The 27,275-nt window shown below is 42.0% G+C and overlaps 2 protein-coding genes across 9 annotated transcripts in view; both read right to left on the reverse strand.

Annotated features, from left to right (window-relative positions):
* The window catches only part of LOC108935877 (von Willebrand factor A domain-containing protein 5A-like), a 40,329-nt gene that overhangs the window by 6,908 nt on the left and 6,146 nt on the right, over window positions 1-27,275 (reverse strand). Inside the window, exons 2-22 of one of the 8 annotated variants that reach the window (XM_029255338.1) lie at window positions 26,315-26,358; window positions 25,602-25,804; window positions 25,279-25,501; window positions 24,618-24,784; window positions 24,254-24,368; window positions 23,954-24,129; window positions 23,713-23,801; window positions 23,469-23,613; window positions 21,448-21,527; window positions 21,229-21,343; window positions 20,780-20,938; window positions 20,435-20,538; window positions 20,106-20,335; window positions 19,417-19,449; window positions 19,193-19,252; window positions 17,694-17,720; window positions 17,485-17,535; window positions 16,603-16,641; window positions 16,153-16,292; window positions 15,845-15,971; window positions 15,427-15,720 (exon numbers count right to left, since the gene is read on the reverse strand). In XM_029255338.1, coding sequence (XP_029111171.1) covers window positions 15,656-15,720; window positions 15,845-15,971; window positions 16,153-16,292; window positions 16,603-16,641; window positions 17,485-17,535; window positions 17,694-17,720; window positions 19,193-19,252; window positions 19,417-19,449; window positions 20,106-20,335; window positions 20,435-20,538; window positions 20,780-20,938; window positions 21,229-21,343; window positions 21,448-21,527; window positions 23,469-23,613; window positions 23,713-23,801; window positions 23,954-24,129; window positions 24,254-24,368; window positions 24,618-24,784; window positions 25,279-25,501; window positions 25,602-25,804; window positions 26,315-26,357 — 2,391 coding nt within the window. In that variant the 5' untranslated portion in view covers window position 26,358 and the 3' untranslated portion in view covers window positions 15,427-15,655. Of the gene's footprint in view, window positions 1-7,271; window positions 7,316-15,426; window positions 15,721-15,844; window positions 15,972-16,152; window positions 16,293-16,602; window positions 16,642-17,484; window positions 17,536-17,693; window positions 17,721-19,192; window positions 19,253-19,416; window positions 19,450-20,105; window positions 20,336-20,434; window positions 20,539-20,779; window positions 20,939-21,219; window positions 21,344-21,447; window positions 21,528-23,468; window positions 23,614-23,712; window positions 23,802-23,953; window positions 24,130-24,253; window positions 24,369-24,617; window positions 24,785-25,278; window positions 25,502-25,601; window positions 25,805-26,314; window positions 26,363-27,275 lie in introns of those variants that run through there. The other 7 variants (XM_029255339.1, XM_029255336.1, XM_029255337.1 and 4 more) reach the window with 7 other exon arrangements.
* LOC114911589 (von Willebrand factor A domain-containing protein 5A-like) lies at window positions 8,901-13,440 on the reverse strand. Its single transcript, XM_029255344.1, has 8 exons — window positions 13,153-13,440; window positions 11,682-11,729; window positions 10,972-11,174; window positions 10,649-10,871; window positions 9,987-10,153; window positions 9,623-9,737; window positions 9,323-9,498; window positions 8,901-9,170 (listed from the first exon to the last, which is right to left on the reverse strand). Exons 2-8 carry the CDS (start codon window positions 11,722-11,724, stop codon window positions 9,018-9,020), a joined length of 1,080 nt encoding a protein of 359 aa, XP_029111177.1. The 5' UTR covers window positions 11,725-11,729; window positions 13,153-13,440; the 3' UTR covers window positions 8,901-9,017.

Raw genomic sequence — 27,275 nt, forward strand, 5'->3', positions numbered from 1 at the left:
CCACCAATCAGAGCCGCATCACCTACCTAATATCCCTCCTGACTGACAGAGCCCTAGGTTGGGCCACCGCTGCCTGGGACAGCAGTTCCTGCAGCGCTTATGAAGAGTTTAAAGCTCGGTCTACCGCAGCGTTCGGGCTCCTGCTCCCGGATGAGCATGCCGGTGAGTGAATATTAGATATCCGACAGGGCGATTGCCCTGTCGCCGACTACGTTATTGAGTTCCGCACATTGGCAGAGTGTAGGGGCTAGGGGGGGCCCTGCATTACTGGCCATTTTTAGACACTGTTTGAATCCCGCATTCAGAGAGAAATGGCGTTCAGGGGAGAAAAGTGGACCCTGGATTGGTTTGAAACCGCTGTGACCCTGGATAATCTTGCTCGTGACCAGGAACCCTGTCCTAAGCAGACCCCAGAACATTCCAGTCTCATTCAGGAGGAGGGTGAACCCATGCAGCTGCGACACGGGCTCCTGACAGCTGTGGAACGACAACGGAGGGTCCAGGGACAGCTCTGCCTGTACCGCGGTAATCCTGGTCACTGCTGACTTTAGTGCCCTATTCATCCAGAAACAAAGGTGAGTGGGACCTTATACTGTAACCGACTCGCCGTACCTAGAAGTCTGTCCTGGGGCACTGGGAAGGTGGAGACTCAGGCTTTAGTTAACTCAGGGGCAGCAGGGTGTTCTATGGACTCCAATTTCGCCAGAACCCACAATGTTCCCATACGCGAATGCAAAGTCCGTTTCAAGGTCAGTGCTCTAGACGGACAGCTTTGGGGAAGGGTTTTGTAGATGCCCAGACCATACCTGTGTCCGCCTGTGTGGGGGTTTGTCACCAGGATACACTGCAGTTTTACCTGATCACTTCACCTGATGTTCCCATGGCTCTCATGCCATGATCCAGTTTTCCGATGGAGCTCCGGAGAATGTGTCCTGGGGGCCGTAATGCAAGGGCACCTGTCTGAGGCTCCCATGCTACACCATTTCAATTGAGGGATCCGACTCTGCCCTGCAGGTGACGGTCCCATCACAGTATCAGGACCTCAGTGAAGTGTTCCGTAAGGTCCAAGCCGCCAAATTACCACCCCATTGGCCATGGGACTGTGCCACTGACCTCCTCCCAGGTACCACTCCACCTCGCAGTCACATATATCCTCTTTCCCATCCCGAACATCAAGCCTTCCAGCAATACACCTCTGAAGCTCTAGCCACTGGGATAATCCATCCATCCACTTCCCCTGCTGCAGCTGGTTTCTTTTTTATTGAAAAGAAAGTTGGGGGTCTGCGCCCATGTATTGATTATCGGGGACTGAACTGTATTACAGTGAAATACCCACACCCCTTACCCTTGATCACCGCTGCATTAGAACATTCCAGCATGCTCAATGGTTTACCAAACTAGACCTTCGAAGTGCATACAACCTCATCCGTATTCAGAAAGGCAATGAATGGAATACTGCTTTTAGCACCACCTTGGGGCATTATGAGTATATGGTCATGCATTTCGGTCTTGCTAATGCCCCCAGCGTCTTCCGGGCCTTTGTCAACCATGTCCTTGGCAACCTAATCAATAATGGGGTATTAGTATACCTGGATAATATCCTAATCTCCTCCTCTACTTTAGGCCAGCACATTCGTCTGGTGAGACAGGTGCTGCAGTGTTTGCTTTGCCACCGCCTGTACGTTAAGCTAGAGAAATGTGAATTTCATCAGAAACAGGTCTCTTTCCTAGGTTTTGTACTCACCCACGATGGCATCACCATGGACCCTGGTAAGGTGAGGACCATCCAGCAATGGCCTTGACCCACCACTATGAAAGCTCTAGAGTGGTTCCTTGGGTTCACAAATTTTTGCTGCAGGTTCATCGGAACTTCAGCTCCTTGGAGGCCCCGTTGACAGCACTGACCCCCAACAAGGCGTACTGTCTCCCGTGGTCCAAGGAACAGGTGTTCAACACTCTCACGCAAAAGTTCGCTTTGGCCCCGATTCTCCTCCAACCTGACCCAGAGCTACCCTTCGTGGTGGAAGTGGATGCCTCAATCAGTGGTTGGGGCTGTCCTGTCCCAACGACAAGGTAACCCAGCCAAAATGTACCCATGTGCATATTTTTCTAGTAAATTATCCACAGTGGAAAGAAACTACAACACAGGTAACCGGGAGCTGTTAGCAATTAAGCTGGCCCTGGAAGAATGGAGACATTGACTAGAAGGATCGCATCATCCCTTTGTGGTCCTGACCGACCACAAAAATCTGGAGTACCTGCAAAGAGCAAAACGCCTCAACCCCGGGCAGGCCAGGTGGGCACCATTTTTCTCCCGTTTTAATTTTACAGTGTCCTACTGGCTTGGCTCCAGGAACACCAGGGCAGACACCTTATCATACCTTCATGAGGAAAAGCCTAAGGACACCAACTCACACTACATTCTACTACGCACCTGATTTGTAGGTCCTATTCAATGGGACTTCTCCCAGGACCCTCGCCCAAGCTCAGTCCTCAGAACCAGAGCTGTCAGGCAAACAATATGTACCCCCGGGCCTGGGGGCCACACTTTTCTAGTGGGCTCATGACCACCCAGCAGCAGGCCACTCTGGGTTTGGGAAAAACCCAGGCCCTGCTGCAGATGAAATTCTGGTAGCTTTCACTTAAGGAAAATGTCTAGGATTATTGTCCAGGCTTGCCAGACCTGCGCCCAATCAAAGACCTTGAATCAAAGATCAGCCAGACTCCTTGAACCCTTGCCTGTGCCCAACCGCCCATGGACACACATCACCCTAGACTTCTTGGTGGACCTGCCAACCTCCGAAGGTAAGACCACAGTAATGACCATGAGAGACCGCTTTTCCAAAGGCTTTCGATTGGTGCCCCTACCCAAGCACCCCATGGCCCTGGAAACAGCTGAATTACTCTTCAAGCACATCTTTCACTTTTAGGGCTTGCCTGAAGACATTGTTTCAGACCAAGGGGCCCCAATTCACATCCAGAGTCTGGAAGGCGTATTGGAAGAAGTGGGGAGCTTGGTGAGTTTAATGTCTGGGTATCATCCCCAAGCCAACGGCCAGGTAGAGAGGCTCCAGCAAGACAGCAGACGTTTTCTGAGAAGTTACTGTTTCGACAAACCTCATCAATGGGTTAGGTACCTCCCCTAGGCTGAATATGCACACAACACACTAAGCCATACCTCCACAGGATGTTCTCCTTTTCAATGGATTTTAGGATACCAGCCCACACTGTTCCCATGGCAACCCAAATCCAGTGATGTGCCCGCGGTGGACGCTTGGTATCAAACCAGCAAGGAGGTATGGTTAGCTGTGCGGGACCACCTCTTAAAGAAACAAGCTCAGGTGAAACAACAAGACCACCGTCGTAGATGGCCCCTCTCCTTTGTGCCGGGGCTGTCAACCCGGGGCCTCCAAGGACCCTACATGTCAAAAAAGCTGAGCCCTAAATACATCGGCCCGTTTAAGGTCATCCGTCAGGTCACTCTTGTCACTTACTGCCTTCAATTGCCACAACATCTGAGAGTCCACCCAGCCTTCCATGTTTCATTTCTTAAGCCCTCGGCTGTCTCTTGATACCAGCCGGTGCCAGCAATACCAGCTTCCATTCCCCTACAGGACAGTGACGCACTAGAGTACGCCATGCGGACACTCCTAGATTCACAATGCCGCAGGGGAACACTGCAGTACCTGGTGGACTGGGAAGGCTACGGGCCTGAAGAATATAGTTGGGTGGCAGCCCAGGACATTCTAGACCCTGACCTCTGCTTTCCACAGAGAACACCCGGACTGACCCGCTCCCAGACCCCGTCGGTCCACCGCCAAGCGTCTAGAGCCGCTCCTGCCACGCCGTCGCCACCCGAGCGACAAGGCACACCTGAAGCTAGTCTCAGGCAGACGCATAGAAGGCTGAATAAGAAAAGGAGTTAGCGCGGAACCTTGTTCAGCCTACCTGCTGGCGAACTCCTTGCTCTACCTTTTTCGTCTTCCTTACCTCTCTGTCCTATGCCCAGTTCCCTTATCCCTCTCTTTGTTCCCCGTGACCACCTTTGGATAGTCGATCTCTCGCCTGTTTACTGATCTTGTCTTCTGGATTCCCTTATCGACATTTGCCCATCGGAGACCCTCGCCTGTCTACCGACTACAAGTTTGGATTGTCAAAATAAAAGTCCTGCTTGCGCCGCGCTTGAGTCTGACCACTTACTTCCGAAATCACATTATGGCAATTACTCCAGATTAGAAGGCAAACAGCCCAACTGCTACATTTCTCATGCTTTATAAATTGGTAAATGATACATTCTGCAGAGACAGTTGCTTACATATTTGAGTAAACAATATTTCTAATGATTTACAAAAATAGTATGTATTTATTGGCTACACCCCGACCAGACTGCTATGCTCCTCCACCTCTGCCACACACAAAAGGTCCAAAAGCAAAAGCACGAAGGCTTTCAGTTCTAGCTCTGATGTGGTGGACTGAACTCCCCCTCTCACTCAGAACTGCTGAATCTCTGTCCACATTTAAAAAGGATCTCAAAACTCACCTCTTCCAAACTCACTTTGCCCATGATCTCTTAAGTTAATGTAATGTGTAAATGTTCATGCTCTATAAATTCAAGATCCTGCCTGTTAAACAATGGATAAGCCTTCATGCAGCTACTCATGTAATGTCCATGGGTAAAAACAAAGTTAGATCTTAAATGTAACATTTACCATAGGTAAATAGTCTTCTTGCTGCCATGAGTCTGCGCAGTAGGGGCCCCTGGACCGGCTCCTTGTTCTCCCTGTTGACTCCAATGAACGCAGTGTAGGAGGAGCTCACTCCTGACTGGATGCTCAGCTCTACTGCTCTCTCTTTCGCACTCTTGTCATCTCCCTCTCTCACCTTCCCTTCCAGGTCCACAATGGCTTTTCGGGCCCCCAGTCTGTGCAGCAGCATGCTACGAGGCCACACAAACAAACAAACTGATTACAAAATGACAGCAGACGAAGCCTTAGATGTGCGTGTGCCAGTCTGTGTGCAATGCAGGAATTTCCCCCTTGGCCCTGATACACTTAAATTTGGTGCATTACTTACCTGACATGAGACCATAGTTGTCTGCAGTTAAGCAAACTATCTAGCATGGAAAATATCATTTCATTCATGATCTTGCCATTCCAAGGCCAACAGCGAGTGCTACTAAATAGTCTAGTTCGAATTATGAATTAGAATGTGATTATATGCTTGTGCAAATTTACTTTGCCTTACACTAAAATACCAAGAACTGGTCCAACTTTGAGGCTCTCCGTGAGAGTGGTGGAGTAAGCGTGGAAAAGAATAAAATGGAAAATTATACATGTCACAACAGGAGCCCTTGTATCTTGATTATTACAAACAGGATAGGACAGCAATTTCCCATTTTGTTAAGCTCTGAATATTGACCATTTTATCAGTACTGATTGGAGGGACAGAGGACATCCCAGACTGGGGAGAAAAAAAATGTTTACTTTGAACGGAGGGGGTGCAGTCCCCCATTCTTCCCACCACTGATATCCACATTGTAATATATGTAAAGTATGTCTCAATTTCTTAACCAAACACTGTAGGAAACATCACCCATGCATTTTTTTGTTCATCACAACAACAACAAAAATCAAATGAATACAAATCTAGTGTTCTCTGGAAAAAAACTACATTTGGTGCCCTGGCCTTTGGCCTTACTAACACATTAATTGTCCAGGCCCAATATCTGTGCCCTTAAAAATTAACTCTGAAGTCTGATTATTACCTGTTGTCAGCATCTGGCTTCAGGTTCAAGCTGATTTTGTTCTCAAAAGGTTTATCTTCAACAATGTAATGGAGACTCACTGAACCGGACATATTGCTGGCATTCTGAGACACAAAAAGAAGGAAAAATGTGTATAATACAGCAGTACGCAAAATTTCAGGTACCCCTAGTCAAAGTACATTTTTCACTGAATTGCTAAGTGAAAGGACCACAAAGAAAAACAAAACACGACCTCTGCAAAATAGAAATGGAATTTTGCATGTTTAAACAAACAAACAATCACTATTTATCTGAAGAATTTTGACTCCAAAATAAATCAGTCAATACAACATGGGCAAAACCTGTGGCATATTTATTTCAAAGTGTCAAAACTTAACTGAGACTTAAATTAAGCCAGGTGAAAACAAAAACAGGATGCAAAACTTTGTGTACCCCTAGTCAAAGTACATAGGAATGCTATAATATACAATATAATGTTTCCAATATTGTACTTTGTCAGAAAGAGACTAAACCAAGATGGATTAAACAAATCCGAGAAACTAATGTCCCCCAAGTCAGTAAACAAACTGATGCTGCCTGGCATTCATGTACATCAGTTATATTACTGGAGAAAAGAAAAGTTACACTCCAGACCTGTCCTGTGAGCTGGAAATACTGTATGACTCGCTTCAGGTTGAAGAGCACATTAACAGGAGGCGAGAGAGGGGTGACTGAAACTTCTGCTGGAATGTTCCACTTCATTGCAATGTCCTTTGCCACAGGATTCAACGCATACTGTAGGGACTGCATAACCTGAATCAGAGAAGAACAGCAGTGTTAGTGCAAAGGATTACTTTTCCAATCCATAGTGCAGTAAAAAGGGGAAGAAAGTAACAATTCTGCAGCTAATGACTTGCAAATAACTTAGTGTTGACTTGTCTTTTCTAGCAGTATTAATTAGAATATTCGAACTCTTCATAAAACAAGAATTTCAATCAGAAACATGATGGTGCAGCAGAGAGTGCTGGTGCTTTACAGGGAATGAGCAGTTGATAAAAATAAACTGAATGGTGGGAGAAGGACTTGCGGGAACTTATTTCTTTCCCATAGTTGTTAACCAGCAAAAACAATGAAACAAAACTGAAATATCTTTTCAGTTTCAAGTACTGTACAAAACACACAGAACTATTAAGGTGTCAACACTAAAGGACATCAACCAACAGAATTAATATCTAACACAAAATTATTTAATTCCAGAATATCCCTCCAAATTCCCCCTCACTGCTAATCTTTGCATTTTATAGTCTTTTAGTGTCATCTTCTAGTGTTTCAGATGAGCTACATGTAGTGTCTGTTTTGTTCCAACAAACCCCCACCAGGTGCAGTTGGCCGTGAAGGTGGGGGAGCGGTCATGGCCTGGCACACCCATTCACAGGGCTCAAACAAGCTCTGTTTGGAAATCTATACAAACATGACTGCAGTGCAATTTGGATTTTTTTTTTTTTTTTTTTTTTTTTTAAATTCTAAGATGTTCTTTCCATTACTTAGTTCATCTTTTCATCCCTCTCTCACCTTGGGCTGCATTCTCTCCGATCCAGTGATGAACTGTGGGTGTCCAGAGCCTCCCTCAGCCATGCCATTCACCAGTGCACTGCTGGCCCCCTCCCCAATGCCAAAGGTGAAGCACCTAGATGCAGTGACATTGTAAGAATGTGTATGCATGGGAACATGCAGGTATGCAAGCACACACATACAAAGAGGTCACCTGTGAGAGTGAGCATATCTCTTAACCAGATCAACAACAGCTTTGGTATTTCCTACTCCTCCATCTGTAAACAGAAACAGCTGAAAGAGACAATCAATAATCAGTTTGATATTGTTCATTCATATTAAAAGCGGTTCTGTAGCTTATCAGACAATATAAAGTCAAAATAATCACTATATGGCAATGTGGTACAGGTATCCCTTGATTTACAAAACTAATCCATTCAAGAAAGGCTGAAAACGTTGCATGTATTAAGTTATTTCCTTTTATTTATTACTGGGAAAAAATATAATGCATTCCCAGCCTATCTGAAAACACTAACATTCCCTCAAGTATCTCTATCACCAGAAAACATTAGGTATGTATCTACCTCATTTTATGAGAATGACATACATGTCTACAGTGCAAAAGTGTCAAACAATATATTCAGACATTTGGCAGATGTTTTTCTCTAAAGTGTCAACCAGATCAGAATATACGCATCTCTCACATAACTGCGTCCTGCACAACGGAACTCTGCTAAAGTAGCATGAGAATGCACACCTTTCAATTATGGAACTGGCTTATAAATTCAGCACAGCAGTATTTTTGTTCACTTTGTGGTCATTCTACTGTCAAATGTGCATTGTGTCACCCTAAAATACAACAGAATGAATACCCTTACACAAGCATAAAGCCTTAATCTCATGATCAAATGTTTACCCAGCATCACATATTTCTTAACACTAAAGAGCACCCTAAAAGAATAGTGTCTGTGTGATTTGCAGTGCTCTGGTTTACTTACATACTTTGTAAATCCATTAACACAATTGATCAACTTACAACAAGAATTTGCCTAAGCAGGTGTTTTCACAAAATTAATTAACCATGTTAAATGAGGGATTGCTGTACCTTCAACAAGAGAGAAATTTAGAAGCACAAATATCAAAGCACAACTATTTGTTGCTGCCATTTTGCTGCTATACACATTACTCAAGAAGTAAACCTCAAACAGCCAGTACATAGGTTATTGTAAAGATGATTTTTGACTTATTTAAGATACTGTCAGAAGACCAGAAGGAAACTGAGCTCAAAGGAGATGGAATTTGAGATCTTTGGTTATTACTAGGGTGGATTCAGCAGGTCTGAAGTGAGTTCACTTCACGACACTGAAGCCAATGAAGCCAAAAAGCCAATGATTTTGGATCCCTGCATAAAGAGCAACAAGAAACTAGAGGTGGAGGAGCACGTTGCTCTTGCTAGGGTATAGGGACTGATTAGATGGTTATCAGTAAAAAAACAGTTCTACATAATACCCTCATATTACAGAAGCAGTGTTACAAATGATACCTGTCGTGGATGGGAGGGAAGGCAGGGTTTGCTGTAAATATTCTGGAGGGGTGGCAGGATTTCTGTTCCTCCAAAGTCAGCCTGCATTGACTTTACCTTATTTAAAGCAGTTTCCATGGTGGTCTGAGTATATTCCACACTCTCACTGACCCAGAGAAACACAGAAGAATATTTTAACCACTAGATACACAGAAACACTGACACAGACATATAAGACAATAAAATACTGTGAATGGATAAATACGGGAAGAAAGACTCATGATGTGACCCAAAACCATAGATGTTGAAGTAACAACCCAAAGGAAGACTCTTCAACAATAACAGCAGAGTGTCCTATATGGAAGAACACAGATAAAGACGTAGTAAGAAGCAGATTCTACTCAAGTTCTACATAAAATAGAAAGATAAATGGGTATAAATGAACTATTTACATCAGTGGAAATCTGTGTTATATTCATATAAAGGCCCAGTTTTAGTTACCGTACCCTGGCACTGCTGATGCGGCTCTCGTTGTCATTGCTGCGGTTTAGCGGACAGCCCATACTTCCCGAACGATCCACCAAGAATATAAACTCCCCACTGGACATCATTGGAGATGATTTTTCAACATGGATTTCTGGGTAGAAACTTAGCATGGCTACAGTATCACCCATTAATGACCCTAAAGAAAACAAATCAGGAGCTAAATTAAATGTGCCATGATTCTTAAGAACTGGAAGAGCAACAGACAAAAGTAAGCATGCCATAACAGGTATGATTTCCTCAAAATGACAACACAAACTCACCTGACTGAACACCCGGCTGACCTGCCTCCAATATGGCCATGGGCTGGTGAGGCTCACTGTAGTAGAGCAGGAGCTCAACATCACGATCAAACTGATGACCTGGGCTCAGACTCACCTGCAGGTGTAAAGGTACTGAGGGTAAGAATGTAAACAGTGATCATACCAAAAACCTAGAAAGAATTCATTCATCATAAGTTCCATTTCAGTTCATATACGCTGGCAAGTGTAGCTTTGAATTTTATTTTTTAATTCATTAATTGTCCAAAAACTTTCAATGCGTGGTACCAAATATAAACTCAGGAATGAAAGACAGGATATGAATAGTATATAAAGAGATAGAGATAGAGACAAAGACAAAGCCTACTTTGGCCTGAGTTTTGTCCTGAGAGAAAAACTCCAGTGGGGTGAGGGGGCAGTTAGACTCCACACTCTGGATGGAACTGGGAGAGTAGATGTCCATGGTGAGGGACAGAGTATACGGCACATCACCAGCCCGGGCACCCGGCACTTCTGCCGTTAAGCTCTTACTGCCTGGAAAGATGTTGAAAGGGAGGAGGAAACCAAGTGAATCACTAAAATTGTTTTTTTCTTTATATAAAACAGTCAAGGCAACAGGATAAACATCTATCGCTCACAAAACCATTTCATTACTTTCCTTCATAACAGACAACAAATTATATACTGATGTTTTGTTTCTGTATTACTCCAACCGTTTCATATGAGGAGAAACAGCCATAAAGAAGCAAGATAAACTTGTACCAATATATAAATTTCAGAACCAGTACAATCTTTTCCTTCACAACAGACACCATCTTTGGACTAGAAATGTAAGCTAAAGTGTACCATTTCTGTAAAAATTTACAACAAAACTGCCACGTATAACAATTATTTTAATTATTAAGTAGGTACAAGTATTACACAACACCTATTGCACTTTCTGTAGATGCAACAAATAACATTAGACCATACAGTTCCTACATGAATGTATGGTGGTGAAGCTGCCCATAAGGGTTAATTCCTGTGTACCTGCAGGGGTGTAGCGAGGATTGAGCACAGCAGGCAAACAGAACCTCAGGGCGTGGTCAGCCTGTACAGCCAGTTCACTGACATATCCCACGGTAACAGAGGCAGTCTGTCCAGGAGGAAGACTCCCCACACTCAGTCGAAACACGTCAGAGCTCTCGTCGCTCTCCTCCAGCAGGAAGGCCTCCTGCCCAGAGCTTATGGCATCGTCATACTCTTCCTTTGCCTGATTGAGAGCAAATGATGGAAACATCACACACACACACAAAGATACCCTTCATTACAGTTATAGGGCCTGTCATGAAATGGATACACTCAGGAATCACCTTCTCCTTCTCTCTGACTTGGGCTTCGATCTCGACGTCCCCGATACGGGCCAGGAACCGGTAAACGGCAGCATTGCTGTCCATGGGGAAGATGAAGATGGCCTCCACGGGATTGGACTCCTGGTTCTCATACTGAAGGGTGGAGTTGACCGATGCTACGTGACCCTGGACGTCCACCTCCACTGACACAGACTTCAGGGGTACTGAGTGACCGAAGGAAGAAGGAGAACATGATAAAGAGAACCCTGTTTTAATGCAATGATATAAGACAACTCCTACAAGTCTGAGAATTGTCTCTGTCCGAACTAGGGCTTCTCACTGTGTTCCACTTTTTCCCCAACACATGTTTCTATGATTCCAGATTATGCTACAGTATGTAGCCTTTGAATCAATATACATCAATATGTATTGCTTAGAAATCACATTCCGGTATCCTGTTTGAAACTGTGACAAATTCATAGTATTTTGACTCTTAATCTTGATTATTCTTCTGTTTCAAGCAACTGGTAACAATGATTAGAGCAGCTGCCTTTGGAGGTTTAAATCCCACCTCCAGCTGTAGTACCCTTGAGCAAAGTCTTTGCCCTACATTGCCAAAATTACCCAGCTGTATAAATGGCGAAATAAATGCAGGTGTTTTAAAACTGGAAATTGCTTTCAAGACAAGTGTCAGCTGAGCACATAAATGTAAGCGTTTGAGGAACTCGTACCTGGCTCATTCTTCAGAGTTCTCAATCCACAGGTGGTTGCCATTCTGTCTGGAGTAAAGACACATCACATTATGAAACACTTACTGGCACTTAAAATTTTGTTTTCCATAATCTAGAATTACACTCATTACATAAAAATAGCTTAAATTTTTAATTTATGAAAGGTTTCAAGATAGAACTGAAGAAAGATACAAATTTGTTGGTGTTTTATACATTGTAACATTATTATACCATTGTATTACAAAATATTGGACAAAACACATTCAATTCTGTTGCGAAAGCTACATGACAAGCTCCTGGTAAATAATTACTTATATAACGCAATTCTCAGTGTGTATAGTATTGATGACATTTTACTGATGTGGTTTCTGACCCAAGTAAATCCAATACAGCCAAGTGGTTTTCTGACTACAAGCACAAAACTTTCGTGATGTAATACTTCTTGGGAACTGATTACTCCTTCAATGCCACTCTTATGAAGGGTTACAATGTAAGGCAGAGATTACAGTCATAAGGTGACTGGAGATGCTGGAATACCACACTTTTACCCTGTTATTTTTAGCAGCTTGTGAGTGACACCGTAATGATTTAATCAGTCATGATGGTAGCTGGGGCTTTTCTCCAAACAGACTTCCAACGCAATTATTACAAGCTTTTTATTATTTACCTGTTTTTATACTGCAAATTGTACTGAATTATTCAGGGTAAGTACGCTGCTGTGTGTTGCGGAGAACTCAACTCATTCATTTTTTTTATTATTATTGCCCTGAAAATGATCCTCCTGACCAGTATCCGCAGCGGTGTGACAGTTTGTTATAAAGGATTTAACGTTATTCGCGTCCATAGACTGTGGGCAACACGACACGCGCCGAATTCAGCCGCAGCCTTTACTGTTTCTTTTCCCACCGGAGGGAAAACTGCCTAAAATGCGCGACGCTGGACAGGCCGCTCGTTCCAAGAACGCAACTCTCGCGTTACTTGAGAAGCCCCTGAATCATCTGAAGTAGAAAAACATTTTAAGGGGAAGTTACAAAAACAGTCCTGCCGTCCAGCGACTGACCGTTAGTCACGCGCGCACCAGTTACATGCAGTCGCTTCCCGCAATGGTTCACCTGTAACTCACAGTTACGGTAATCGTGACGTTATAAAATATGGAATTATAATTTTACATTGATTACTCCACGCTCATGGTAATTTGGGGCATGTCTGTTACTTTATAAGTTTAAGTAACTAACTGCCTGGCGTTATTTGTGTCTATAACTAGTAATTATTGTCATGATCATTTGCCTCGTCCTACTCACTTCAGATTTTTAAGATCCCTGTGTTGTTCACACAGTATTACTCCAGAAAAAGATCATATTCACACAGAACGGCGAGTCTTCAGCCATTCAAAGGTCATTTAAATTAAATGAAAAAATATTATACTAGGCACGTATATTACAGGGAAAAGTGCGCAACACACTTGAAATACCTGTTAGCGGAATTCCTGTTGTCCCTCCAATTCGTTCCCGTCAATATTCAAGCCAGAGCAGTTTCGCTTCTAACACTTGAACTCGGGTGTGCAGAGAGTTAAAACAGCGCCAGAAACGCTCGGCACTGGGTGGAAAGACGAACTAAGTAAGTGAGCGGAGGTATTTTATACGTTTTTCTGTCAGTCCACTCCAAGGTCTGACACGTCTGGCCGTTAGCGGGAGGGGGCTCTGAGTGAGTCACACGCTGGCCGGCTGTTCAACATCATCATGTCATGTCGATTGAGCACTCAGATTTGGTTTTAAAGGTCCCCACCTCATCCGTTTTTGGTTCAAAACATCTCCGAGACAGGAAGTCTTAAGAATCAGGGAATTCTATAGTAAAATGGCGTTCGAACAACAGCTTGGCGGTTCTGTTCTCCGCTCTCGTCTGAGGATCACAGACGTTCGCAGGGCAGCCGAGACACGACGACTCCTCTTTTTCCTGTGGCCATAAATGATCATGATATGTTTACCCTTTGTTTTTAGAAATTATTACGTCCATTGTGTTAGGTGTTCGCTTACTTTACTTATTCTGTTTGGTCACTTCATGCACTTTTGCTGGCACACTTGAGAATACAGCTACTCATGCTTTTCGGCAGAGTCCTGGATTGTAGTAACGTACGGTTTCATTTCATCAGGGTGGCACAGCGAGTAGCGCTTGTGTCTCAAAGTGCCTGAGTGTTGCGAGAGGATGGGGGTTCAATCCCCACTCTGTCTGTGTGTAGTCTGGATGTTTTCCCAGTGTGTGTGGCTTTCTTCCAGGTGCTCTGGTTTCCTTCCCAAGGCATGCTGTTCAGGTTCCTCCATAGTGTGTGACAGAGAGAGTGTCGGTGTGTTCCACTGATGTATGTATGAGTGACCCATTGTAAGTAGTATACAATACTAGCAGTGTAAGTCACCTTGGTGAAGAAGGTGGGGGCTGGTAACGCTGCATATAGTTTGTTGAAAGTTGCTTTGGAGAAAAGCATCTGCTACATGAATAAATGGGAATGCCTGTATCAAAGGGGAGCACAGGAGGTTTGGCCAGGTCCTGCTTTCGGGTGGGTCTGGGGCTCGGTGGCTGGCGATGGACTGGCGTCCCGTCCTGGGTGTGTCCCCTCCAGCCTTGTGCCCTGTGTTGCCGGGTTAGGCTTCAGTTCGCCACGACCCTAGTCAGTGTGTGTGTGTTTGTATCTTAACAGCCTTGGTCCTTGGGTAATGTGGTCATTCTTGCAAAGTGTTTATGGTGAGCATACAGTTTTTACAGAACCACGTGTCAGTCATTGTGATTACAACATCACAGCTGGCCAGACATCCTCAGCACACACTGCAGGTGCTGATATAGTTCAATACAATTTTGAACTATGAGTCTGACATTGGGCTGTCCTTCTTCCAGCAGAAATGCATGCAGTTCTTTCAATGATCGAAGAGGTTATGAATGTACTTCACACTTTATGGCGATAAACTCTACCCAGAGTTTCCGTGATGTGATCGCACTGGGGACTCTGTGCATTTGATTTTTTTTTTTTTTTTTTTAAATGAAACTTTCAATGAAGTGCACGTCGATGTAGGAAAGAGTGAAAGGTGCCCGAGCAGTCTGTAGTACTGCTCCATCACTCCTTATTACTGCAGGGTGTGTGTTTTTTGCTTTAAGTGGTTTAAAATCAGCACCCCAACCATGAATATCATTTCCAAAAAACTCACATGTGTCTCCTGGCAACAGACACATGTGAATCTTCTTAAAAATGACTCACCTAATAGGACTACTGTTATACAGTAGTGTTACAATATAAATTCACATGTTAAAGTTTTTATACCCAACATACTGATAATTGGTTCTGAATTTAATGAATCCAGTGCAGATCTTTTAAACGCAAATGCAAATGTTTATTTCAAGAGACATTTTGAAATAGTTCACATGCAGTTTATACACAGCATGCTTTCTTATGCATTGATTACAAATATGTTTTCTAAACTATGTAATAGCTAGAAAAATTCATGACAATTACACAATAACTATTATATTTGAAACATTTTTTGTATAACATACTGTGGATAAGTGTTTTAGCCATTATGTTAATACGGCTATTATTAAAGCCCCCTTTAAATGCCTATTTGGATCCAAAGGTCGCCGATTCGATCCCCAACCCTGGCTGTAGTACCCTTGAGCAAGGTACTTACCCTAAATTGCTCCAGTAAAATTACCCAGCTGTATAAATGAGTAATTAATTGTAAGCTTGTAATTATTGTAACATTAACATTGTAAATTTGGAGAAAAGCATCAGCTAATGAATAAATGTAAAAGTAAAATTAAATGTGATATTAGACATGCAATAATTATCCATATGTAAAGTTAAAGAATCATCTTAAAGTCAAAGGTATAGATAAATGGGTATTTCAATATATGAAAATATTCATTCTTTTTCAGTGTCTGGACATTATTGAGAGCACTTAAGGAGTTGATCACTCTTGCATGCCAAAGCTCTACAGCTTCACCTGGAGACCCAGGAAGGAATTCCCAGCTGCTAAAAACTCTGTCAAATCAAACCCTGAAACACAAATTTTTTGAACACAGTGATTTAATTTTCCTAAAGGGTGTGGGTGATATTAATATTCTCTAACATATACTGTATGTGTATGTGTCAGTTAAAGAATGAAAGAGTTCTCCTGTACCTGACTGAGCTCTGACCCAGGTCATTGCTTTTGTAGCCACAAACTGCCACTCATCCCTGGATTCAGCCTTATGTCCATGTAGCCATAGAACTGCCAACACTGTGGCCCAGACTGAAGAAAACTCAGGCTGGGGAGGGAAACGCAGTCAAGGATCATGGACCAGAATGTAACACTAATGGACTGTAAAGTTAATTACAGTAAACAGTTCTCTAGAGAACTTCATTTCCATTAGTAGTCACTTGATTCAGTTATATAAGGAATATTTCTCCAAATGCAATCTGCATGTGAATCCTCTTAGAGCCCATTACCTTTCCAGGTGATGCTTTGGTCACTTCCTCTTCCTTCTTCCCTAGGATGGAAGTCAGGGATTTGTGGAGGTCCCAGGACCCATCAGCCTTCTGCAGACCAATCAGCTCCAACATGGGATCCTCCCTTTTTATCTTTGGTGCTGTTTAAGTTGAAAAGTTTTCATCATGCAGACATCACCAAAGACTTTCAAATATTTTTGATTAATCAGCTAAAAAATTTTAACCTTTTAGTAGTCTTATTTTCATGTTTGTTTATTAGAATGTTATGGAGTAAATGCCACCTGTGCTTCCCCTAACAGATGTTTATTATTATTAATAATAAAAGATATATAGTGAGCTTTCACTGACTGAGGTGGTGGTTGGACTTGCACACAAATTAAATTGATTACACTTCCTACAATCCCCTACAACCGAAAATTCCCACATATTATACTGTATTTAAAAAGTAACCTTCTGGTATTCCAATTGCAGCAGAAGTTGCAGCAAATTCTGAGGGGGGAGAGAAAGATGTTGAAATTATGAACAATATTATGGATGTCTATCAACATACTGTAAAACACTTGTAGGAACAGTTATCAGTTTTATACAATCTAATTAGACTGTAAAAACATTTTTTATACTTACAGAATACAAATGGAACAACTAGCCACAAAATACAGAACCACATTAAAGATTTTCTGCTCTGATGCATACTCTCTTCTTGCCATTTCTTTTTCATCTGCCTCAGTCATTTGCACTCATGGGCTCACATAATTAGTGCCTTGCTTTTATGTTTTGCACATTTGAGATTTAATTTTATTATTTGGAACTTCACTGCAAACTTGCAAGCTCTTTATAGATTTTACCAGACAGTTTATGACATTTCAGTTGTTCTTCTGTATACTGTCTTGCTGACTTGTCGGCCACAATATGGAAAAGATACAAGGAGTACTATAATTAAATTGCTTTATGAAAATTTCCCATTATACATAATTTGAGTGCACTGCTTAATAGCTTTTAAGAATTGTATTCTTTTTCTTAGCTTCACACCTTCGGTTAATAAACTAGAGCAATAATACTGATTGTCCATTGTGTTATTGGTTGAGGAGTTTAGCTTCCTGTCAAATCCAACACTGCATATGTGGAGACGAACAGGAGAAAATATAGCAGTTGGAAAGACACTGAAAAACCTGGCATCTGAAATGTAAACAAACCATACTGTACATATAACCTGCATGGTATTACACTGCAGCCATTGCACTACATGCACTGTTTCATAAACTAATTTGACTCCTTTTTACTCTTATTTTAGAGTTAATTTTCAGCTCCAGGTTAAAAACGTATGCTTCTTACCTTTAAAGCCTACGGATCTTGCAGACTGATACTCGACTCTACCGAAATCTTCTGGGGAAACAGTTAAGGGCAGAACACATTAAATATTAGTAATCATAAAAACATAGTAAAACAGTTTTTTAATAGGGGGAAAAACCTTACTAGAGATGAATCTTAATAATGTAATCTCCATGATTCCAATTGTGTTCATTTTTGGCTTATAAACTCACCCTGTTGCATGAATGGAGGCCTTGGAGCTGCACAAGGAAGCAAATGGATATATTGGAATATTTTGTTAAAATGCATCTAGTTTCCAAGTTTGAATAAAAGTTGCTTAAAATAAATAACATTCACTGGTCACACAGTTGAGGAAACACAGCAAACCACAATTAATACCCAGTTCATTATGGAAAATGAGCAGCAGGTAGTGCAGTAGTTACAGCTACTCCTTCTGAGTAGAGAGATTGCAATTTCAAACCACACTGCCTTGTGTAATACCTTAGAGCAAGGTGCTTAGCTTGAATTACTCCAATAAAGGTTGCCAAGCTGTATAAATGGATAAAATCACTAAGTAACAAAACATTCACTTTGGAGTTATGGAATTATGGGTATGGAATGTAGGATAATCAAGGAAAATACACTGTAGACCCGATATAATGTGACTCGATACAACAAAGGATCACATATAACGTGACAAACAACACAACTGAAAAGTGCTGGGAAATAGGTCTATGGGAGACATTTGCTCCTGTCACAGACCACAATGAGTAAGAAGTTGGACTCTGATGAAAACCTTTGAAGGATTTACTCCAGAAGATGTGAGAAAAGCAGAAACTGTTTGTGAAGGAATCTTCTCACGATGTGGTATAGACAGTGTACAATGGATTCATATTGATGACAAGTGTCCGGGGTATAAACATTTAGGGGATGAGACCACTGCAGCAAATGAATTAGGTCTTCTAGTCTCAACTGAAGTTCTTGATAGCAGGGATGAAGATGAAGCTCCACCCCCTCCACCACCTAAAGTGACTGAGGCTCTAGGAGCCATGGATACTGCATTCAATGGCTAGAGTCTGAAAATGTGGACAGGATTTACATTCTACATCTAAAGTCCATCAGGAAAAACGCCAAAAAAGAAACAATACAATAAAACAGTCCACCCATGACTCTTTTTCATTAAAACATAATCAGTAAGTTCAGTTTATGTCCTTCTATAAAACTTTGTAAAATACTATTTAGTTATTTCCACGATATCAACAGTGTTTTTGTCGTAAATTTCCGTGAGTAATTCGTGAGGAAGTGCATTTAATGTTGTGGAACTTATTACATTGCAATTCATCAAGAAAAACAAGAACTCTTGAACTGCGCTTTATTCTGTGTTATTAGTAATTACCAGTAGGTATGCTGCAAAGTATCACTTATTTTGGCTCACACAAATGTCTGGATGCTTACTTTTACTTACTTTAATCTTGTCTCAGCAGCAAACTGGAGTTAAACTTTCGTCAACATTCGTCACAACTAGAAACTTGTTAGAGCGCGGTCATAACGCGGCATGAAAGTTTGGACCCTGCCGTCCATGTTATATAAGGTCTACAGTGTACGTACACTTTAAAATATTTTGAAGTCAGTGTTAAAGAAATAAATCTTGTCATTAATTTCACTATCTTCAGAACATTTACATTAATGTTCTTGCATATGAATGCTGTACAAGTAATTTCTAGGAACTTACAGTTCATGCATCTCAAGGCTTGAGGCGCAGGTTTCCTGCACTTTTTATCGAAAAGCACAGCTAAGGGCAGAACACATTATATATAGCAATCATCATCTACCAAAAACTCATAGCATACTCTTAATTAGAAGGGCAAAAAATAGTAAAATAAACTTACTATAGAGGAATTTCATGTAATGCAGTACCTGTTATTCCAATCATGCTCATTTTCGTCTGAAACTCACCCGAACATAACATCCCACGTTGAACTTTACACCCTGCACAAAAAAGAAAATGGATATATGGGAACGTCTGTTTAAAATGCAAACTTTCAAGTTTGAATAAAAGTTGCTTAACAGACACTGGTCACAAAACCACAGGGAGACACAGAAAACCACAATACCCAGTTCACTATTGCAAAAGAGCAGTGATTATCACTACTGCCTCTGGGTTTATAGATTGAAATTTCAAATCACACCTCCCGGTTTAATACCTTTGACCAAGGTGCTTACACCAAACTGCTCCAGTAAAAGTTACCAAGCTATATAAATGAGTAAATCACTGTATGTTAGTTTGACATTCACTTTGGAGTCATATTAGAGAAAAGTGTCAGCTGACTGAATACATGTAAATTGATTAAATTAAGTGGAAGAGCATGTTATGCAATGTAGGATAATCAAGGACTGATGACAAAACATGGAACTGAATATAAGTCATTTAACTTGTCATTAATTTCACTATCCTCATATTATTTACATGAATGTTTTTGCATATAAATGTTGTACAAGTCACTTCTAGGAATTGAATTCTTATTTTAAAAAATTACCACTTACCTGCAGAAATCAAAAAATTCACAAGTAAATATTTTGAAATATACCGGATATATGTCGCAGTGCAGGAAAAAATGTTTGCAGGACTCCAGAGAAACGCTTACTCTTGAGCATCATAGGCTGACAAACAGGTATGTTTCTGCGCAGTAGGGGCCCCTGGACCGGCTCCTTGTTCTCCCTGTTGACTCCAATGAACGCAGTGTAGGAGGAGCTCACTCCTGACTGGATGCTCAGCTCTACTGCTCTCTCTTTCGCACTCTTGTCATCTCCCTCTCTCACCTTCCCTTCCAGGTCCACAATGGCTTTTCGGGCCCCCAGTCTGTGCAGCAGCATGCTACGAGGTCACACAAAATATCATCACAAAACAATCTGTTATGTGCTCATTTGATTATTACAGAGCCAAAATACATGCATGTGTGTTTCTGCTTAGTACCTGCCATCAGTCTTAGGCTTCATACTAAAGCCGAGTTTGTTCTCCAAAGCTTTATCTTCCACAGTGTAATGGAGACTCACTGAGCCTGAGATATTACTAGCATTCTAGGAAAGACAACCGGAAAAATATAAATTCAAGCAACATGAATTTATTCTATATTGATTCTTTACTAAGTGTGTAACACAAAATACCGGCAGCCAAATAAATCAAACATACTGTTAAAGAAATGTGTTAATTTCATTATCCTTACATCATATTATTGGAATGATATGATTGTTTAATGGAAGGATTAAGGCTAAAATTAATATCTTTACAATAAACTGTGTTTGTAGACAGACTACAAACCTGTTCTGTTAGCTGGAAGTATTGTATGACTCTCTGAAGGTTGAAGAGCATGTTAACAGGAGGTGAAAGTGGATTTACAGTCATCCCAGCTGCAACATTCCACTTTATTGCAATGTCTTTTGCCACAGGATGCAAGGCAAACTGAAGAGACTGCATAACCTAAAGAAGAGCAGCCATAGTGTGACACTAAATTACTTATGGAAAAATGTCAGCTAAATGAACAAATGTAAATCTACAAACGAAATGATTTCAAGAACATTTTAGAACATTCAATAAACGATTTTTTCTCGCCAAATTAGGAGAAAAAAGCTCTAAACAGAGGACCAAGAAACAATTAAACGATAAAGGTAAAAGACAGAGGTTAAAGAGGAACTCGAAATAAAGACGTGCATGGGATAACTCATGTGTGCCTATGGTAGAAGAATTGTGTTAATCCATCCCTCTCTCACCTTGGGCTGCATTCTCTCCGATCCAGTGATGAACTGTGGGTGTCCAGAGCCTCCCTCAGCCATGCCATTCACCAGTGCACTGCTGGCCCCCTCCCCAATGCCAAAGGTGAAGCACCTAGATGCAGTGACATTGTAAGAATGTGTACGTATGCTCCGGAGCATCTAGGCATGCAAGCAGACGCGCGCACACACACCCCCACACACGTGCAAAGAAGTCACCTGTGAGAGTGAGCATGTCTCTTAACCAGGTCAACAACAGCTTTGGTATTTCCTACTTCCCCATCTGTAAACACAAAAAGCTGAAAGAGACAATTAATAATCCGTTTGATGTTGTTCATTCATATTAAAAGCGGTTCTGTAGGATATCAGACAATCTGAAGAAACAAGAATCACTATATGGCAATCTGGTGCAGGTATCCCTTGATTTACAAAACTAATCCATTCAAGAAAACATTCCGTGTATCAAGTTTTCAGCCTACAATGGAACTCTACTAAAATAGCTTGAGAATGCACACTTTTCAATCATACAACTGACTTATAAATTCAGCACAACAATATTTTTATTCACTCTGTGGTCATTCTACTGTCATAAATGTGTTTTGTGTCACCCAAAAATACAGCTGAATGAATACCCTTACACAACTCACACACACACTTTCTGAACTGCTTGTCCCATACGGGGTCGCGGGGAACCGGAGCCTAACCCGGCAGCTCAGGGCGCAAGGCTGGAGGGGGACACACCCAGGACGGGGCGCCAGTCCGTCCCAGGGCACCCCAAGCGGGACTCGAACCCCAGACCCACCGGAGAGCAGGACCCAGTCCAACCCACTGCACCACCCACACACAACTACAAAGCCCTAATCTCATGATCAAATGAAAACCTGTTGATGTTGTCTGAAACCGCTTGACCCATGCGAGGTTGCGGAGCCTAACTTGGCAACACAGGGCACAAGGCCGGAGGGGGAGGAGACACACCCAGGATGGGACGCCAGTCTGTCGCAAGGCACCCCAAGTGGGACTCGAACCCCAAACCAACCCAAGAGCAGGACCCGGCCAAACCCGCTGTTCCACCACACCCCCAAATGAAAACCCAGCATCACATATTCTTAACACTATAGAGCACCCTAACAGCATAGTGTCTCTGTGCTTTGCAGTGTTCTGGGAACTTCATATCATAAACTTTTCTGAGCCTACTCATCAAAATATTTGTCTCTGTCCAGTGCACTGTGTATCATATCCTACACCCTGTACTTGCAAGGTAGTCTCAAGAGCGTGACAACCTTACACTGGACAAATGGTTATTGACACTCAATTATAATGTTAGAGAGAAGTTTGAAACAGTTACAAATATCATGAAGTATTGTGATGCCATTGGGAAGCATAAAAATTACATTGACATTTATTCACTTAGCAGATGCTTTTCTCGAAAGTAACTATCATGAAGTATTGTGATGGCACTGGTAAGCATATAACTACCTTTTTTGGTTTACTTACACACTTCTTAAATCCAATAACACAACTGATCACCTCACAAAAAGAATTTGCCTAAGCAGGTGTTTTCACGAAATTAATTAACCATGTTAAATGAGGGATTGCTGTACCTTCAACAACAGAGAAATTAAGAAGCACAAATATCAAAGCACAACTTTATTTGTTGCTGCCATTTTGCTGCTACACATTACAAAAGAAGTAACCCTCAAGCAGCCAGTACATAGGTTATTGTAAAGATGATTGACTAATTTAAGATACTGTCAGAAGATCACAAGGAAACTGAGTTCAAAGGAGATGGAATTTGAGATCTCTGGTTATTATTAGGGTGGATTCAGCAGTTGGGGGGCATGGTGGCGCAGTGGGTTGGACCAGGTCCTGCTTTCCAGTGGGTCTGGGGTTCGAGTCCTGCTTGGGGTGCCTTGCGACGGACTGGCGTCCTGTCCTGGGTGTGTCCCCTCCCCCTCCGGCCTTATGCCCTGTGTTGCCGGGTAGGCTCCGGTTCCCCGCGACCCCGTATGGGACAAGCGGTTCAGAAAATGTGTGTGTGTGTGTGTGTGTGTGTGGATTCAGCAGTTCTGAAGTGAGTTCACTCCATGCCAAAAAGCCAGTGATTTTGGATCCCTGCATAAAGAGCAGCAAGAAGGTGCATATTGCTCTTGCTGGGGTATAGGGACTGATCAGATGGTTATCAATAAACAACAGCTTTATATAACACCCTCATATTACAGAAGAAGTGGTAAAAATGATACCTGTCGTGGATGTGAGGGAAGGCAGGGCTTGCTGTAAATATTCTGGAGGGGTTGAAAGATTTCTGTTCCTCCAAAGTCAGCCTGCATTGACTTTGCCTTATTTAGAGCAGTTTCCATGGTGGTCTGAGTATATTCCACACTCTCACTGACCCAGAGAAACACAGAAGAATATTTTAACCACTAGATACACAGAAACACCGACACAGACATATAAGACAATAAAATACTGTGAATGGATAAATACGGGAAGAAAGACTCATGATGTGACCCAAAACCATAGATGTTGAAGTAACAACCCAAAGGAAGACTCTTCAACAATAACAGCAGAGTGTCCTATATGGAAAAGCAAAGATAAAGACGTAGTAAGAAGCAGATTCTACTCAAGTTCTACATAAAATAGAAAGATAAATGGGTATAAATGAACTATTTACATCAGTGGAAATCTGTGTTATATTCATATAAAGGCCCAGTTTTAGTTACCGTACCCTGGCACTGCTGATGCGGCTCTCGTTGTCATTGCTGCGGTTTAGCGGACAGCCCATACTTCCCGAACGATCCACCAAGAATATAAACTCCCCACTGGACATCATTGGAGATGATTTTTCAACATGGATTTCTGGGTAGAAACTTAGCATGGCTACAGTATCACCCATTAATGACCCTAAAGAAAACAAATCAGGAGCTAAATTAAATGTGCCATGATTCTTAAGAACTGGAAGAGCAACAGACAAAAGTAAGCATGCCATAACAGGTATGATTTCCTCAAAATGACAACACAAACTCACCTGACTGAACACCCGGCTGACCTGCCTCCAATATGGCCATGGGCTGGTGAGGCTCACTGTAGTAGAGCAGGAGCTCAACATCACGATCAAACTGATGACCTGGGCTCAGACTCACCTGCAGGTGTAAAGGTACTGAGGGTAAGAATGTAAACAGTGATCATACCAAAAACCTAGAAAGAATTCATTCATCATAAGTTCCATTTCAGTTCATATACGCTGGCAAGTGTAGCTTTGAATTTTATTTTTTAATTCATTAATTGTCCAAAAACTTTCAATGCGTGGTACCAAATATAAACTCAGGAATGAAAGACAGGATATGAATAGTATATAAAGAGATAGAGATAGAGACAAAGACAAAGCCTACTTTGGCCTGAGTTTTGTCCTGAGAGAAAAACTCCAGTGGGGTGAGGGGGCAGTTAGACTCCACACTCTGGATGGAACTGGGAGAGTAGATGTCCATGGTGAGGGACAGAGTATACGGCACATCACCAGCCTGGGCACCCGGCACTTCTGCCGTTAAGCTCTTACTGCCTGGAAAGATGTTGAAAGGGAGGAGGAAACCAAGTGAATCACTAAAATTGTTTTATATAAAGAAAAAAACAGTCAAGGCAACAGGATAAACATCTATCGCTCACAAAACCATTTCATTACTTTCCTTCATAACAGACAACAAATTATATACTGATGTTTTGTTTCTGTATTACTCCAACCGTTTCATATGAGGAGAAACAGCCATAAGAAGCAAGATAAACTTGTACCAATATATAAATTTCAGAACCAGTACAATCTTTTCCTTCACAACAGACACCATCTTTGGACTAGAAATGTAAGCTAAAGTGTACCATTTCTGTAAAAATTACAACAAAACTGCCACGTATAACAATTATTTTAATTATTAAGTAGGTACAAGTATTACACAACACCTATTGCACTTTCTGTAGATGCAACAAATAAACATTAGACCATACAGTTCCTACATGAATGTATGGTGGTGAAGCTGCCCATAAGGGTTAATTCCTGTGTACCTGCAGGGGTGTAGCGAGGATTGAGCACAGCAGGCAAACAGAACCTCAGGGCGTGGTCAGCCTGTACAGCCAGTTCACTGACATATCCCACGGTAACAGAGGCAGTCTGTCCAGGAGGAAGACTCCCCACACTCAGTCGAAACACGTCAGAGCTCTCGTCGCTCTCCTCCAGCAGGAAGGCCTCCTGCCCAGAGCTTATGGCATCGTCATACTCTTCCTTTGCCTGATTGAGAGCAAATGATGGAAACATCACACACACATACAAAGATACCCTTCATTACAGTTATAGGGCCTGTCATGAAATGGATACACTCAGGAATCACCTTCTCCTTCTCTCTGACTTGGGCCTCGATCTCGACGTCCCCGATACGGGCCAGGAACCGGTAAACGGCAGCATTGCTGTCCATGGGGAAGATGAAGATGGCCTCCACGGGATTGGACTCCTGGTTCTCATACTGAAGGGTGGAGTTGACCGATGCTACGTGACCCTGGACGCCCACCTCCACTGACACAGATTTCAGGGGGACTGAGTGACCGAAGGACGAAAGAGAACATGATAAAGAAAAACCTGACTTTAAGTAATGATATAAAGACAACTTCTACAAGTCTGAGAATTGTCTCTGTCCGAACTAGGGCTTCTCACTGTGTTCCACTTTTTCCCAACACATGTTTCTATGATTCCAGATTATGCTACAGTATGTAGCCTTTGAATCAATATACATCAATATGTATTGCTTAGAAATCACATTCCGGTATCCTGTTTGAAACTGTGACAAATTCATAGTATTTTGACTCTTATTCTTGATTATTCTTCTGTTTCAAGCAACTGGTAACAATGATTAGAGCAGCTGCCTTTGGAGGTTTAAATCCCACCTCCAGCTATAGTACCCTTGAGCAAAGTCTTTGCCCTACATTGTCAAAATTACCCAGCTGTATAAATGGCGAAATAAATGCAGGTGTTGTTTTAAAACTGGAAATTGCTTTCAAAATAAGTGTCAGCTGAGCACATAAATGTAAGCGTTTGAGGAACTCGTACCTGGCTCATTCTTCAGAGTTCTCAATCCACAGGTGGTTGCCATTCTGTCTGGAGTAAAGACACATCACATTATGAAACACTTACTGGCACTTAAAATTTTGTTTTCCATAATCTAGAATTACACTCATTACATAAAAATACCTTAAACCTTCAATTCATGAAATTAAAGTATATGTTTTATGCTTATAAAATATATAAGAAATTGCTCCCAACTCCACACTATTGCCACAGTCCCTGAGCTCTTCTCTGGCTGTTACTGAGGCAAAGAGAGAAAGCGCCGCTGTGAGAAAGTAGTGTGTGAACCTCCGGAAATGATGAGGGTTCCTGCATCAACTACCTGTGGTGTGACCTTTATTTAGACACCGCAATAGACCAACACAATCTGAGTGCACAAACAAACAACACACTTCGCTGAACTCTGTTTAAACCTTCACAGTCTGACAGGACCCCTTTAGCAGCCAAAACCTCAAGCAAACCTGAAAGCTGCGAAAACATCTTCCTGAGGCTGTTCGCAGAAACTCTCTTGGTTCATTCACTTTTTTTGTTTTTAACTGGTGCTGCTTCTGTGGTACTGAATTGAATAAGATACAAACAGCAGCACAGATTAAATATTTTTTATTCAGTGCACCATTAAAATTTAAAGACAAAAGACGCAGCGACTTCAGTTTTGGTGGCACTTTTCCTTCTGCCTTTGACAAAACTGAATACGTGACTGATAGCAACGGCACAACTTCGCGGGTCCCATCCATTGCATTTTTGTCAAATGCTACTGTAGACAGTATTTCATAAGCACCTCTTCTTATTAATACATGTAGTACAGCTAATAGTCAACGCAAAAGACGGCAGTCCTCGTTTTATGACTTACCGTGACGAGCCTCAGAAGCGACCTGAAAAACCTGTGTCGTCAGGCCACATGATGAACTATATATATATTGCTCTCTTCGACAATCATCAGAATCAG

The sequence above is a fragment of the Scleropages formosus genome, chromosome 10, assembly GCF_900964775.1.
Source record: "Scleropages formosus chromosome 10, fSclFor1.1, whole genome shotgun sequence".
NCBI lineage: Eukaryota > Metazoa > Chordata > Actinopteri > Osteoglossiformes > Osteoglossidae > Scleropages > Scleropages formosus.